The 16,493-nt window shown below is 44.0% G+C and overlaps 1 protein-coding gene across 1 annotated transcript; it reads right to left on the bottom strand.

Moving 5' to 3' along the window:
• Nucleotides 1-6,378: 6,378 nt before the first annotated feature.
• LOC139455147 (uncharacterized) lies at nucleotides 6,379-16,493 on the bottom strand. Its single transcript, XM_071236702.1, has 6 exons — nucleotides 16,409-16,493; nucleotides 14,531-14,578; nucleotides 13,277-13,428; nucleotides 8,691-8,855; nucleotides 8,246-8,292; nucleotides 6,379-6,414 (listed from the first exon to the last, which is right to left on the bottom strand). Exons 2-6 carry the CDS (start codon nucleotides 14,572-14,574, stop codon nucleotides 6,379-6,381), a joined length of 444 nt encoding a protein of 147 aa, XP_071092803.1. The 5' UTR covers nucleotides 14,575-14,578; nucleotides 16,409-16,493.

The raw sequence follows: 16,493 nt of genomic DNA on the forward strand, positions 1-16,493 counted from the left end.
TGGGTGACGTAGATGCCAAGGAGTGTCGTTGTATGAAATGACACTTTTTACACCTGTGTCTTTCACAGGGTTGTCTGTCGAATCGTGGCCGAGGTGAACTCTGTTCTCCACGCGACATAGCTCGATGGCGGGATACAGGCAAAGCTTTTAAAAACTGCGCTCTCTTGCCGACGAGAACTGTTGAGATGTTAGACAGTGTACTAAATATTAACGAGTACCCACATTCCGACACACACCCAACTAGAACTATTGAGATGTTGGACAGTGTACCACAACAACACCATATACAGACCCACACCCAACTAGAACTGTTGAGATGTTGGACAGTGTATACCACAACAACACCCATATACAGACCCACACCCAACTAGAACTATTGAGATGTTGGACAGTGTACCACAACAACACCATATACAGACCCACACCCAACTAGAACTGTTGAGATGTTGGACAGTGTATACCACAACAACACCCATATACAGACCCACACCCAACTAGAACTATTGAGATGTTGGACAGTGTACCACAACAACACCATATACAGACCCACACCCAACTAGAACTATTGAGATGTTGGACAGTGTATACCACAACACCACCCATATACAGACCCACACCCAACTAGAACTATTGAGATGTTGGACAGTGTATACCACAACACCACCATATACAGACCCACACCCAACTAGAACTATTGAGATGTTGGACAGTGTACCACAACAACACCATATACAGACCCACACCCAACTAGAACTGTTGAGATGTTGGACAGTGTATACCACACAACACCACCCATATACCGAAACACACCCAACTAGAACTATTGAAATGTTGGAGATGGTGACGGGTTCTGGGTATATACAAGAGCTGGCAAGTGTTCATAGTACAGGTTTTGTAAGAGGTGGTGACGAGGGCTGAGTATAAACAAGAACTAGCAAGTGTTGACAGTACACGTGGTGTTAGAGGTGGTGACGAGGTCTGGGTATATACAAGAACTAGCAAGTGTTGACAGTACACGTGGTGTTAGAGGTGGTAACGAGGGCTGAGTATATACAAGAACTAGCAAGTGTTGACAGTACACGTGGTATTAGAGGAGGTAACGAGGGCTGAGTATATACAAGAACTAGCAAGTGTTGACAGTACACGTGGTGTTAGAGGTGGTGACGAGGTCTGGGTATATACAAGAACTAGCAAGTGTTGACAGTACACGTGGTGTTAGAGGTGGTAACGAGGGCTGAGTATATACAAGAACTAGCAAGTGTTGACAGTACACGTGGTGTTAGAGGTGGTGACGAGGTCTGGGTATATACAAGAACTAACAAGTGTTGACAGTACACGTGGTGTTAGGGGTGGTAACGAGGGCTGAGTATATACAAGAACTAGCAAGTGTTGACAGTACACGTGGTGTTAGAGGTGGTGACGAGGTCTGGGTATATACAAGAACTAGCAAGTGTTGACAGTACACGTGAGATTATAGGAGGTGACGAGGTCTGGGAATATACGAGAACTAGCAAGTATTGACAGTACACGTGGTGTTTGAGGTGGTGACGAGGGTTGGGTATATACAAGGACTAGCAAGTGTTAACAGGACAGGTGGTGTTAGAGGAGGTGACGAGGTCTGGGTATATACAAGAACTAGCAAGTGTTAACAGGACAGGTTGTTAGAGGTGGTGACGAGGGCTGGGTATATTGTTGACAGTACACATGGTGTTAGAGGAGGTGACGAGGTCTGGGTATATACAAGAACTAGCAAGCGTTGACAGTACAGGTGGTGTCAGAGGAGGTGACGAGGTCTGGGTATATACAAGAACTAGCAAGTGTTGACAGTGCACGTGGTATTAGAGGAGGTGACGAGGTCTAGGTATATACAAGAACTAGCAGGTGTTGAAAGCACACGTGGTGCTGGAGGCAGTCACGAGTGCTCGGCATGTACTTGACGTGAAAAGGTTACATTAGATGTTCCACTGGAAGTATTATCTCTTATGAAATGTGTTGGAAAGGAGTGCTGCGTGGCCTACTCTAGTTCACAGCTGTTTGATAGCCTCACACACTGTCGCGAGCAGAGGTCATGGACTACATGTTTAGATAAAAACAAATGTTGAAACACCATCTTTGTAGTGTGGGATACGAAACGTGGTTTTGGAGGATGATGCAAAGCTTCTGTATATACAAGACGTGCCGCATGTACACATCGTTATTCCGATACACTGAGTGAGTGAGTGAGTGAGTTGGGTTTAACGCCGCTTTTAACTGTATTCCAGTTATATCACGGCGTGCCAGCTTAAGGTGGGAGGAAAGCCCGAAGTGATGCAGGTCTCAGACGTTTACCACTTCGGTGAAACCGACGAGCATGGGTATGGTGCTGACAAACCTAGAAACATAATCAAGGCGAACCGGGATTCGAACCCACAATCATAGGTTTTTGGCGTGCCCAAGGGACGCAAATCTGCACAGCGAATCGCGGCGCATTAGACGACTGGGCCACCTGTGTCCCCTGATACACTGAGTGAGATTTCTCAGTTCGCTATACACGTCACTAATTAGTGATAGATGGGCTTTTCGATCATCAGATATCAGTTTGCTGTATCCGTTAGTTCGCTGTAGAAAGTTCGTTACATACGTAAATTTTATATGATATTATATAGGAGATAAATCGGGGATTTTGTAACAGTTCGTTGTATCCGTTTGTTCGCTATATCCGTTTGTTCGCTATATCCGTGTTCTAATGTATTCCTGCTGCATCACTATAAGGCCTGAGTATTATAGCCCTAGTTATCGTCCCGTTGGGATTTCGTCCCACGCAACATTGGAGAGGCGACAGAATGTATCGGGGTGTCAGGCTCGGTGATTTGGTTGATACCATGTCATCGTATCCTGTCTGCGAGGACGTTGATCATAATATCAAATACCGATGCTCATGATGTCAATCACTGGCTTGTCTGGTCCAGATTCGACCATTACAGGCCCCCTTCATATACTTAGAGTGTTGACGAGTGCGGCGCTAAACAGCCAAACAAACAAACAAACAAACAAACAAACTAAAACAAAGAGAACTAAATCAACATTGCTAGAAGCTCTCGTTATATCTCTAAGACGTGTCTGTGTAGTGTTGGCTGCAGATGTAGTTGGTGTCATGATGAGGTTGTGTTGTGGATGCAGGTCATCCTCAATAATCCAGGGTACTATATCTCCGTCCTTTGTGATATATACCCTGGACCCATTCACCATCAACGTTTCGTTTCGGAAGTGACGTCACCATCTCAATCTCTCGTATCACAATTCAGCACATCATTTTTCTCTCTTATGAGAGTAATTTGATTGGAGAGATATTTTTAGTGTCATTGTAGGATATATCCAACTAGATGGAGATATAATACACGCTTTAATTAGCTTATATTAAACATAATCGTTGTACTCAGGGAAGAATGTGTACTCGATAAATATACTGAACCGCAAAGGAAACGTCACCATGGATAGATATATGAGAAACCTCATTTGTCCAAACACTGTAAACATACTTTGAGACATATTTAAAAGATGAAACTTGACAAAACTGATCATCAAGGTTGAAATTAATGTCTCAAATGTCCTTAAAGTGAAACACAACACTAGTCTCTGAGAAAATGGTATCACAAGTCAGTATCTCGTGTGTCCGCCATGTGCATTGATGATTGCCGTGCAACGTCGATACATGGAATGGTTGTGGCGGTTGATGAAGGCCATAGGCACTTGAGCCCACACACTGAGGAACGCCTGACGCAGTTCAGCTGCAGTTGTCGGCCTTGGTCGGACGTCATTCAGCTGTCTTTGAAGCTCGTCCCACAGGTGCTCAATGGGATTTAAGTCGGGACTGAGGGCAGACCACTGCATGGTTTTGATGTCATTCTGCTGGAGAAAGTCTCGTGTTACTCTCGCAGTGTGGGCACGGGCGTTGTTATGCTGAAACTCGTGGTTGCGGCGACGTGCGAAATGAGGTATGGCGTGTGGTCTCAAGACTTGATCAATGTACCGAGCTGCTGTGACACCATTGCCTCTCCCTGGACCGATGTTCTGGAAGACCACAGGGCCGACCTTCTGTGCAAGACCAATTCCACTCCACACCATGATGCTCTGACCACCCCACGAGCCTCTCTCAACAACACAGCGTCGCCAGACTCCCTCTCTGCCATCTGCTGTTGAGATACAGTAACGACTGTCGTCTGAGAAGAGGACTCTTCCCCATTGCTGGTGGCGCCAATGCTGGTGCTGTGTTGCCCACTGAAGACGGTCCCGGCGATGACGTGGTGTCAGAATGGGTCCTCGGTGTGACCTGTGACAGTGGAGGTGTCTGCTCGTCAATCGTCGACGCACGGTGTCCGCAATAATGTGTCGCTGGTGTGTCCCCATGGTCTGTCGAGCAGTTTCCGCAGCAGTAACAAAGAGATCTTAAAGATGCTGTCGTACAATCTGACGATCCCGACGTCGGGTTGTGACCCTTGGTCTTCCACTACGTGTTCGGTCATCTGTTGTGTTGGTGGTCTGGTACCGTTGCTGGAGCCTGTATATGGTCCTTACGTGGACTTGAAATAGATTGGCTACTTGCAATCGTCCAATGTCTTGGTGTCCCTGATTTCTTGTCAATCTTGGCATGTCGTAGCAATTCAATAAGGAAAGAATGTTATCCGATCTGGCTGGATTTTTATTGGGCAAGTAATGGGGGAACGCATGTGTATTTCAATTTGCACGGAACTCACGTTACCATGACCGTTGCCGTGATGCGTTTGGGCGATCGGTTTTATTGTCATCTGCTTTGTATTTTTATCATCAATTTCATTTTTCCGGACAAGGTAATGTTAATTTTTTTTAAATAAAAAAAATACCCAGATATTTAAATGACAACTTTTCATGCAATGTTACTTGGGGTGACGTTTCTTTTGCGGTTCAGTATATTAATGTTAAATATTCGTCAAAATGATATATAATCAATATTTACGGACCCTGCACTGTCATCAGTGTTATAAACAAAACTCAGATGTGTGTACGTCTCTGGCTATCTCTATGTTACCAGAAACTAATCATCATGCAGTCTTTTGTCAAAACTTGATCCTGGACCAGGCAACAGGAATTAACGGAGTGTCACTTTCTCACACGGAACTATCTCTGTGTGTTACTAGTTACTTCAACCAAAGTCATTTATGTACAATAGGCCGTGACCATGATAACTGTGTAATGGGTCATAAAAGCTTCACTTAGAAAGTGGTCACAGTCTGTACTGCCGGGTCGAACTATCGCATCCCCTCCTGGAGCGTTCTGTGAAGAAACCATGAGCTTGTGAGTGTGTGCGAGTGTGAGGGTGAGTGTGAGTGTGAGTGTGAGTGTGAGTGTGAGTGTGTGTTTGAGTGTGTGTGTGTATGTGTGTGCGTGCGTGCGCACGCGTGTATGTGTGAGTGTGTGTATGTGTGTTTGTTAGTTAATGTGAGTGTGTGTGTATGTGATAGTGTGTATGAGTGCATGAGTGTGTGAGAATGTGGGAGTGTGTGTGTATGTGTGTGTGCGTGCGTGCGCACGCGTGTATGTGTGTGTGAGTGTGTATGTGTGAGTGTGAGTGTGTGTGTGTGCGTGCGTGCGCACGCGTGTATTTGTGAGTGTGTGTATATGTGTTTGTTAGTTAGTTAGTGTGTGTGTATGTGTGTGTATGCGCGTGAGTGTATGTATGAGTGTGTGTGTGTGAGAGTGTGTGCGTGCGTATGTGTGAGTGAGTGTTTGTTAGTTAATGTGTGTGTGTGTGTGTTAACGTGAGTGTATTAATGTATGTGTGTGAGAGTGTGTTATTGTTAATTTGTGAGTGTGTGCGTGAATGTGTGTATGTTAGTGTGTGTACGGCGTGTGTGAGTGTATGTGTGATTGAGTGTGTACGTGACGTGTGTGTGAGTGTGTCTGAGTGGGTGTGTGTTAGTGTAGAGTGTGTGTGTACGGCGTGTGAGTGCAAGCGTAATTTAGTATGTCTGTGTGTTAGTGTGTGTGTGAGTGAGTGAGTCTGTGTGTGTTAGTGTTATTAAGTGTGTTGGTGTGTTTGATATTGATACGCATCCTGAAAACCTCCACACTTTGTAGACTGTGTTGTCATAAATCTTAAACATGGAAGTATTGTAAAGACAAAGTCTAATTCTGATTCATAAAAAACACATTTCGTGGTTTTCATTGTGGTATGTAAATGTTTTCTCATATCCTATCTACGCTGATCCAGTGGTCCAAATATAGGGCCCTCACAACAGCGGACCTTCGCACGTCATCACCTCATCTTCATTGTCGACCAACACAGTGGGACCCCTCCTACCCACTCTGACAAACAAAACACATTTGGAATGTCGATCACGATGTTTTATTTCACAGCGGACATCAGTTGCCGTGAGCTGTAACACAGTTGGTGTAGAGCTGAAACATACGAAGTGTTAACACGTCTCATAGTGACATAGTGAGTGGTTCACGCCTCTCCCAGACATATGGGTGGGGGAAGAGAGGGGGAGGGGGTTACTGGGGTTCATGGAAAAGTTACACGGAGAAAGTGGGGGGTCGGCATGAAAAAATAATAGTTTTTTTCAAATAATGTGGGTACTGGTCATTAATTATAGGACGGGGTCATGAACAAATGTTACATTTGGGAAGGGGGTGGGGTTTGGGTGTGGTAGTGTGTGTGTGTGCGGGGAGGGGGGGGGGGGGGGGGGGGGGGTGACACCGAATGGGGAAGTCAGTAGAATATGATACTAGAGGATGCGCCCGTCATGGTTTATTCTCCCTGCAGTGTTTTATTGTACGATAACCAACTCCCACTCGTCGTATATTTCTTAAATACGATTTAATAAAACATATTACATATTCCTAAATGAAAATCGTTGTACTTTGTTATTCAATCTGTTGTGAAGTAATCATGAACGATGTATCTGGATCCAATGTGCTGAAAAGAATCCTTTTACCGGACACCTTCGCGATTTTGTCAGAGATGTATACGAGATTTTTTCTTGACCCGTGAAGATCCCGGTCGAATAAGTCTTCAGCAACCCATGCTTGCCGTAAAAGGCGATTATGCTTGTCGTGAAAGGCGACTAACGGGATCGGGTGGTCAGGCTCGCTGACGTGGTTGATACATGTCATCGATCGAGGATCGATGCTCATGATATTAATCACTGGATTGTCTGGTCCAGATTCGGACATTTACAGACCGCCGTCATATAGCTGGAATATTGCTGAGTGCGGCGTTAAAAAACAAACAAACATGCCAGCAGGGCAGAACAGCAGAATAAAAAGTAATGCATGACCATATATTGTCGTTCAGTTTATTTATTTTTGCTGGGTGCGACGTTAAACAACAAACCAACCAACCAACTTGGTGACGGAATTTCAGTTGCCATGTAAATGACGTTTTGGTTACCAAAGTGACCAAAATGACTACCTGTTTGTTGAGGTGTGGCCTCCTTGGATGTAATTTATCAGATTGTTGCACACCATTATGGAATTTCTATTTTCAGGTCATTTTCGACATTAGGTTTTAATTGTCGATGTTTATGCTTGTCTTTTGGTATTTATTTTGGATTTGTTATTACATTAAACCTAGTTACACGCAGAGTTGACTTATCGGCTTCAAATAAACTTGGCAGACAGGTGATGATTGATCATTAAAATGTTTTAAAGGTGTTCGGGCAACTAGGCCCATTTACACCTTGCCCATAATAAAGGTTTGCTAAGTACCTATATCTTTTATAAAGTATCAAAACCGCCACACGCTTTAATATGAACGAGAATGACATTCTGAACGTCATGGTGAACAATATTCCTAGAACATAAAAATCCAGCCAATGAGAAGTCAGTATTAAGAACTGTTAGAGACTCCACCATTACCTTACGATGATTAATATACTTTTGGCAATGCAATAAAAAATGAGCTACATTATCAAGCTGATTACACACTGTACAATGTGCAGAAATGTCTTAATCAATAGCATTTACATATGCACCAACACCACAATGCCCAAGACGAAGTCTGGTTAAGAGAACATCCTCTCTCTGATTATTTCTAGTTATGTGTAATTTAGTGATAAAAGGATCGATGCCAAAGAGAATACGTCCTTTTAAGGAAGATGCCCATCTCGGCTGCCATTTTGTTTTAGCATTGGTCATACTGACGGTGCCTAACTCTTCAGGAGAAGGTAAAATTGTTGGAAGACAGGTACCAGGACATCACTCAAAAATGTATTGTTACGTGACTTACGTTCATCATGTAGGTCCTGAACTCTGCAATCGAAATTTCCCCATTTCCTGCAATACATAAACCGTTGTCAAGGGTTACAGAGAGGGGAGACAACTAATATGTTCAGCCATTCCATCTGTTTTAGAGACTGTCAAGGCCAAAGTTTTCACATTTTCTGAAACTGGCGACAAAGTGAGAAACAATGAAGGACTATTTGTGTCCTGTGTTTTCATTTGAACAAATCGAAATTTCCGAATTAGGGGGTAAAGACACGAAGCCAAATTTCTTTAGAAAGGTGGAATCTGACTGGATCAAGAACCTACAAATATTTCACTTAGATTGGGCGTTAGTACCTCAAGATTCATGTAATGTGACCTGTTACCTACTCGCAGAGAGGTTTTGTCAGCCCCCCCGTTCCTCGCCCCTTTCCTGTAACATAAAAGAGACATCATGAATGAACACCCACCGTCAGTGTCGAGATTTTTTGACAAAGCGACGAGGTCACTGTCGGTCAGACTCATGTCGTTGTTCACGTCGAAATTGTGGAAGAGGTAGCCAACAAAGTTGCGAACGTCGAGGTAATGCCGATGCCATTGTGTTACAAACTCATCCTCTGTGATACTTCCGTTTTCTGGAACAACATAATATTTTCGTAAAACCTAAGAGAGAGAGAGAGAGAGAGAGAGAGAGAGAGAGAGAGAGAGAGAGAGAGAGAGAGAGAGAGAGAGAGAGAGAGAGAGAGTTGGTGAGTAAGGAAGCTACGGTGTCGAATGGGGCCAGGGTATTTATCATTATACATGTACAAATATCATACACTTGAATTCTTGTCAGAGACAGAATACTGCTTCAAGGCACACAATGTCCTTTTACAACATACTATCAAGCATTTCCAGCAAACAGGTTTGTTTTGTGTAAAATTATATTATATTACCCATACGGGTCGAAGGATCGTGTGTAAACGCCTTCCGATAATTGCACATGTGCATTCAGCGATTCTCAATGTCGGGTGTTCATTTGAAGCCATAATACGTCACAACGCTTTTCTGTTGAGTAAAAGCCGATATAACGTCATCCATTGTTCATCGCGACACACATTGATTACATCACGTCATCTGAACAATAGGCATCCTTCAGTGAAGTGTACCTGCGATAAAGTACACTTTTTGAATTACGTCATAATGGACTGACGTCATGGCGCTGTTCAAGTTCCATCCTTGGAAACACCGTTCTTTCATTATTGTCAAGCAAGATGGCGCATCCACGTCAATTTTCGGTTAAGGAGTTTCTTTAAACTTGCATAAATATATATAGTCAAATTATTAACTTTACATTTTTTAAACTAATCCCATATATGATGTATAACGGACAAATGTATCAGAGAAGGTAATTTTTAATAATTAATGTCCAAAGAAGGATTTTAATTAACGGTGGTAACCATCGTTTGTTCCAAGCACCTACGGTATTCGGTAATAACATCAACAGTTTAAATCATAAGTCCGAAACTCGAGAATCTGATGGCACACAAGTTCAGTAGCTTGTATGGCCACCATTTGCGTTGACAACTGCCACACAACGCCTCCGCATGGACCTTGTGATGCTTGTGAACACATGATTGGGAAGACGACGCCATTGTTGCTGCAAAATGGTGCCAAGATCTTGCAAATTCTGTGGTTGGTTCTGGAGAGTGCGCAGACTTCTGCCAAGACCATCCCAGACGTGTTCGATGGGATTGAGGTCGAGAGACCTTGACGGCCAGTCCATGACGTTGACTCCCGCATTCTGAAGGAAATTCCTTGTCAAAATTGCTGTGTGGGGTATGGCATTGTCGTGTTGGAAGATCAAACCTGGTCCATGTGCTGCCATAAAAGGCAGAAGTTCTGGTGCCAGTACCTGGTCGCGGTAAGCAGCAGCGTTGAGGTTGCCACGGATGACAAGAAGCCTGGAACGTGCACTGCCACAGAAAGCACCCCACACCATGACACTTCCGCCTCGAAATCTGTCAACTTCCTGTACACAACACTGAGCGTAACGTTCATGACGGCGCCTCCACACCCTCGCCCTACCATCAGTAAATTGAAGATTAAATCGGGATTCATCACTGAAGACGACTTGAGTCCATCGTAAGTGCCTCTGTGCCCACAATTGACGTTGGCGTCTGTATAATTGAGTCAAAATCGGCCCGCAGTATGGCCATAGTGCTTGAAGGTGAGCAGTTCTCAGACGGTTTTGAACAGTTTGCGCACTCTGTCTACCCCTAAACTATTCATTTCTGGTTGATGTAGCCGTCAAAAATCGGTTACGGAGGTGACGTAAGACAATCTGACGATCCTCTGCATGTGACGTCACACGTGGTCGACCTGGCCGAGGGCGATCAGCGGTGGTACCCGTTTGCTGTAGACGCGTCTGTAAATCATGAACAGTTCGTCGACTACAACCCATCGTCCTTGCGACTTCAACTACGGACGTTCCCGCTTGCAACATGCCGATGGCACGTTCACGTTGCACATTTGAAAGGCGTGGCATGACAAATGGCCGTAAAGACTTTTGTTTTCTTGTGTTTTTCTTTTTTTGTTAATGACTGCTAACAAGTATGGCTGAAAACAAGTGCGGTATTATGGCCACGTGATCAGTTGCACGTGAAAAACCACTTTTGCCATGATGATTTTGATCGATTCACCTGCACCTGTGTTATCTGAAGACAATACGTGGCCATTACTGTTTAAATACACAATAAGGGCCCACAATGATAACTGGTCAAAATGTTAAAATTTTAGGATTGTGAGTGAGTGAGTGAGTTTTATTTTACGCCGCTTTTAGCAATATTCCAGAAATATCACGGCAGGGGACACCAGAAATGGGCTTCACACATTGTACCCATGTCGGGAATCGAACCCGGGTCTTCAGCGTGACGAGCGAACGCTTTAACCACCAGGCTACCCGACCGCCCCTTAGGATTGTGAAGTTTTTAATTTGGTTCAGTATATTTGAATAATATTACGTGGGAAGTAAGATGATGTCAGTCATATATCATGCCGCAGGCATCTCCCACACATACATACACCACTGTGCCCGTGCCAAAGCAATCTGAAACTGTCCGAGGCGGGCGTTGGTGCTCTAGGAGTTCTGTCTGTCTCTGGGTTAGGGAATGAGCATCTTCACGAGGCAAGAGAATTAACTGACTATATAAGTCCAGTTTCCATCCTTGCCGAACTGGGCTGCAGATGTGGAGTTTTGGCTGGACTAACGAGCCTATGCATAGTCCAATCAAAATCGCGCACCGAAATCGAAAACCGGTTCGTAAACTGTCATGCAGATTTTGGTCGATTGCAGGATTTGCACAGTATGTGCACCGCCAACTCATTGTCGACAGATATTTTCCAAATCTTTTCAAGTTTTCAATCAAGGTCCTCACGTGATTCGATGAACTTCGCGATGTAAGACTCGTTTTCTCACAATATAGATCTGGATTGTCGATTATATCCTCTTGACTGGGCGCCGCCATTTTGTTTGAAGCAAACGCAAGTGATACGAGAGGTGGAATCTGATTGGTCCATAGGAGAGGAATAGAAGGGACTTAACTCGTAACAGCCACTGGTGACGCTACGATCGTGCCCAGGAATTCCATCCTGATTCGGCAAGGGTTTTAACTGGACTTTTAAAGTCAGTTAACTCTCTTGCCTCGGGAAGATGCGGAATGAGCAATCCTTGATAGGTTTCATAACCACCTGTTAGTAAGCATACGGCATTTGCCGCTGTTTGAGTCACGTGATTAAATTGAAGCAAATTAATATGAAAACTTAAATTTAAAAATTCCACTTATTGTTGTATAAGATTATGGGTAAACAAACAATGTAATATGACCTATTCAAATAATAAAACTTCCCATTTTAGTGGTGTATTATTATGTCTCAAACGTAAAATATGCCTCTTAACGTGAGGGTGCAGGCAATTAGGTGGAAGAGCCCGACAATGAGACCTGTTCGAGGATTTTAAGTTTACGTAACTGGTCATTACAGATTTGATTTTAAACCCAGCTTCAATATAACATGAGGTTAGTCTTAAAGTCGTCCTCTTTGACAAGTAATAAAGTTTGCTCTACCCCCACGTGTTGTGTAATAAAGTATCGTTTTGCCCTGAACTATCATGACGTCAAAGCTCACTGACGCAAGCAGCAAAACTATACTTTATACACTACACATGGGGTAGAGCAGTCTTTATTCTTAATTATATTTCTATAATCTACTCAAGACTCGGAATTATCTGTTTCTCGTAGCCTGTTGATTATTCTCTAAATATCCAGACTATCAAACGGCCAGTCCCTTCTTGAGATGCGATCAACATTGGCAAAATACAGTCTGGGGTCCCTTGCCGTTATTTGAGGGTTTACGGTACTGCCCCTACTAGGAGATAGGATGTCAAATTGACTGATTGATGACGATTTAGGTAAGACATGGTTGATGGAAACTATATTTGTTACCAATATGCCAGCTGTATCAAAATGACCTGAAAATAATCGAGGGTCAGGTATGGAATCCAAGAAGGGACATTGTCGCCCTCAGGGAAACAAGCGAAAAGTGTCAAAATTAACCAAAGCGCAACAATGCGACAATGCGACAACGCGACATTTTGGCCATTTGTTGCATTGTCGCGCTTTGAATGATATTTTTTATATTACCAAAGGGCGATTACGTCCCTTTAAGGATTTCATATTCAAGCAAACCAATGACAGAAAGCTTGAGCAACGACGCGAAATTGGCCATGGCACCGAGCTTAACCACGCGATCAACTTCAATCGGTAAGAGGCGACTATCGGAATCGGGTGGTCAGGCTTGCTGACTTGGTTGATGCAGGTCATCCAAATTGTGTGGATCGATGCTCATGATATCAATCACTGGATTGTCTGGTCCAGACTCGATTATTTACAGACCGCCGTCATATAGCAGGAAAACTGCCGAGTGCGACGTAAAACAACAAATCAACCGACACTTCAGACGACTCTTGCAACAAGCATAGGTTACAGGGCACAGATTCTTATCATAATGATTATCCTACTGTCAACGTCATATCTGGCGACGAACTCCGCCTGGACCTCGGTTGGCTCCACAATGCCGTCGCCATCTTTGTCAATGTCGGCGATGACGTTGCTGACCACCTGGCTCGGGAGCAGCTGGTCATGGTTGGTGTGGATGCAGGAGTAGTGTTTTCTGCAGGCAGAGACGCCCCCGATGAGTTGGGGCTTCTTTCAAAATTATTCCAATTTCTAAGGTGGGCTGGGGGAAATGTGAATGCAAACGTGTCCCAGACGTTTCCCACGAACGGGTTATGGTGCGGACAACCAACTGCATCTGATCTGATATACTAGTTTATACCACCCACCCATAAACTGCACCTGATCTGATAAATAATTAAGACAATGTACCCACAAACTGCATCTGATCTGATATACTAGTTTATACCATCCACCCATAAACTGCACCTGATCTGATAAATGATTTAGACAATGTACCCATAAACTGCACCTGATCTGATATACTAGTTTATACCATCCACACATAAACTGCAACTGATCTGATAAATGATTTAGACAATGTACCCATAAACTGCACCTGATCTGATATACTAGTTTATCATCTAAAACTGGCTGCCACAGGAGATATCTCTTGGATGAGATCAAGCGATATCTACACTTTAGATATCGCTGCAATGAAATTACATCACAATGCTTTGCAGACCATTGTGACATCACTGGTTACCATGACGTCACAATCAAATGACATCACTAATGGCTCTGCTACTGAAGCTGTTTGCAGTACTTTTTATACCGAAGACACTGCTAATTACTGTCTACAAATTGAAAAAGTTGAAAGAATGATGTTGGATGATAAATAAAATCTCACCCTCGTGTCTTTTGATATCAAATGTATCAACACTCGTTGATAAAAGTGGCAAATATCCTCGGCAAGCCTCAGAATTTTTCCACTTTTATCAACTCGTGTTGATATATTTGATATCAAAAGACACTCGGGTGAGATTCTCTATTTATACCACTTACATATAAACTGCACCTGCTCTGATATACTAGTTCAGACAATGTACCCATAAACTGCACCTGATCTGATATACCAGTTTATACCACCCATAAACTGCATCTGACCAGATAATCCAGCATATACCACGCACCTACAAGCGGCATCTGATGCTAGCTTATACCAGTCATCTATAAACTACATCTCATATGATATATAGCTTATACCACACGCAGATAAACTGCATCTGATCTGATATCCTATAGCTTATACCACTCACCCATAAACTGCTACAGATCCGATTAGAACAAGGAAAGCTATCATGATTCTGAAAATTAATAAAATGGAGTTTTAGTTTGAACATTATTTATAGTAAATTGAACAGATTCATAGCACCCAGTACACCTGGTGTTGGGGGAGTTCCATAGCGCCCAGTAGATACAGAAGGTAACAGGTCTGGACAGCGCACCTGGTGTTGGGGGAGTTCCATAGCGCCCAGTAGATACAGAAGGTAACAGGTCTGGACAGCGCACCTTGTGTTGGGGAGTTTGATAGCGCCCAGTAGATACAGTGAGTGAGTGAGTGAGTTGGGTTAAACGCCGCTTTTAACAGTATTCCAGTTATATGACGGCGTGTCAGCTTCATGTGGGAGGAAAGCCCGAAGTGATGCACGTCTAAGACGTTTACCACTTCGGTGAAACCCACGAGCACGGGTATGGTGCTGACAAACCTAGAAACATAATCGGGGCCCAGGAGGTACAGAATAAACAGGCCTGGACAGCGTACCTGGTGTTGGGGGAGTTTGATAGCGCCTGGTAGATACAGAAGGTAACAGGTCTGGACAGCGCACCTGGTGTTGGGGAGTTTGATAGCGCCTAGTAGATACAGAAGGTAACAGGTCTGGACAGCGCACCTGGTGTTGGGGAGTTGGATAGCACCCAGTAGATACAGAAGGTAACAGGTCTTGATAGAGCACCTGGTAATGGGGAGTTTGATAGCGCCCAGTAGATACAGAAGGTAACAGGTCTGGACAGCGAATCTGGTGTTGGGGAGTTTGATAGCACCCAGTAGATACAGAAGGTAACAGGTCTGGACAGCGCACCTGGTGTTGGGGTGTTTGAAAGCGCCCAGTAGATACAGAAGGTAACAGGTCTTGATAGAACATCTGGTGTTGGGGAGTTTGATCGCGCCCAGTAGATACAGAAGGTAACAGGTCTTGATAGAGCACCTTGTGTTGGGGAGTTTGATCGCGCCCAGTAGATACAGAAGGTAACAGGTCTTGATAGAGCACCTGATGTTGGGGGGTTTGATAGCGCCTAGTAGATTCTGCCCTTTATGTGATGATGTGAGAGAGATATTTAGAGATTCGTTAGATAAAACTATCCTACCTTTAAGTTACCAACTGACCCATGAAGATCCGGGGAAAATAGATCTTCAGCAACCCATGCTTGCCGTAAAAGACGACTAACGGGATCGGGTGGTCAGGATCGCTGACTTGGTTGATGCATGTCATCGATCCCAATTGTGTGGATCGATGCTCATGATGTCAATTACTTAATTGTCTGGTCCAGACTCGATCATTTACAGACCGCCGTCATATAGAAGGAATATTGCAGAATGCGGCGTTAAACAAGAAACAAAGAAACAAACAAACAAAAGATCACCTGCTGGAGAGGTTTGTCATTAACTATAGGTACAGTAACAGGCAAGCGTTGGTGTTGCACAAAGCAATATTGGCGCTTAGACAGGGCAAGTGGGCCGGAACAGAACACCTGGGCCCACTTGCACAAAGCGATCTTAGCACAAAGATGATCGTAACTCCCATACTTTAGCTTACAATAGTCTTAACGCTAAGATCGCTTTGTGCAAGTGGGCCCTGGTCTCCCTTTGGGGATTCCGGGTTAAATAGGTCTCCATCAACCTATGCTTCTCTTCTCATGGGCATTCCGGGTTATAATATGTCCCCAGCAACCCATGCTGGGCCCACTTGCACAAAGCCACAAAAGCGCTAAGATGATCGTAACTCCCATACTTTAGCATAGGCTTACAATAGTCTTAACGCTAAGATCGCTTTGTGCAAGTGGGCCCAGGATGAGGTATTGACCAAAAAAAAGTTAAGATTCGCCACATAGCGGCATGGAAACATTAGCAACTATACCTGGAGGAGGAGAAGTACAGCTAGTGTTCCACAAGGCTGTCTGGCTGATACTACCGACAAGCGGGCGCGTTACTTCTCATTTAAA

Source organism: Haliotis cracherodii, unplaced genomic scaffold (assembly GCF_022045235.1).
Source record: "Haliotis cracherodii isolate W230 unplaced genomic scaffold, xgHalCrac1.p SCAF_11, whole genome shotgun sequence".
Lineage (NCBI taxonomy): Eukaryota > Metazoa > Mollusca > Gastropoda > Lepetellida > Haliotidae > Haliotis > Haliotis cracherodii.

What these genes read in the sequence shown, in the direction of transcription:
- LOC139455147 (XM_071236702.1), bottom strand. Translation starts at nt 14,574, where the DNA reads ATGATAGCTTTCCTTGTTCTAATCGGATCTGTAGCAGTTTATGG. An exon ending in AAAAAATCTCGACACTGACG is followed by an intron (nt 8,293 to 8,690) that starts GTGGGTGTTCAT and finishes TATGTATTGCAG; the next exon opens with GAAATGGGGAAATTTCGATT. An exon ending in TCAGGACCTACATGATGAAC is followed by an intron (nt 6,415 to 8,245) that starts GTAAGTCACGTA and finishes CGTATGTTTCAG; the next exon opens with CTCTACACCAACTGTGTTAC.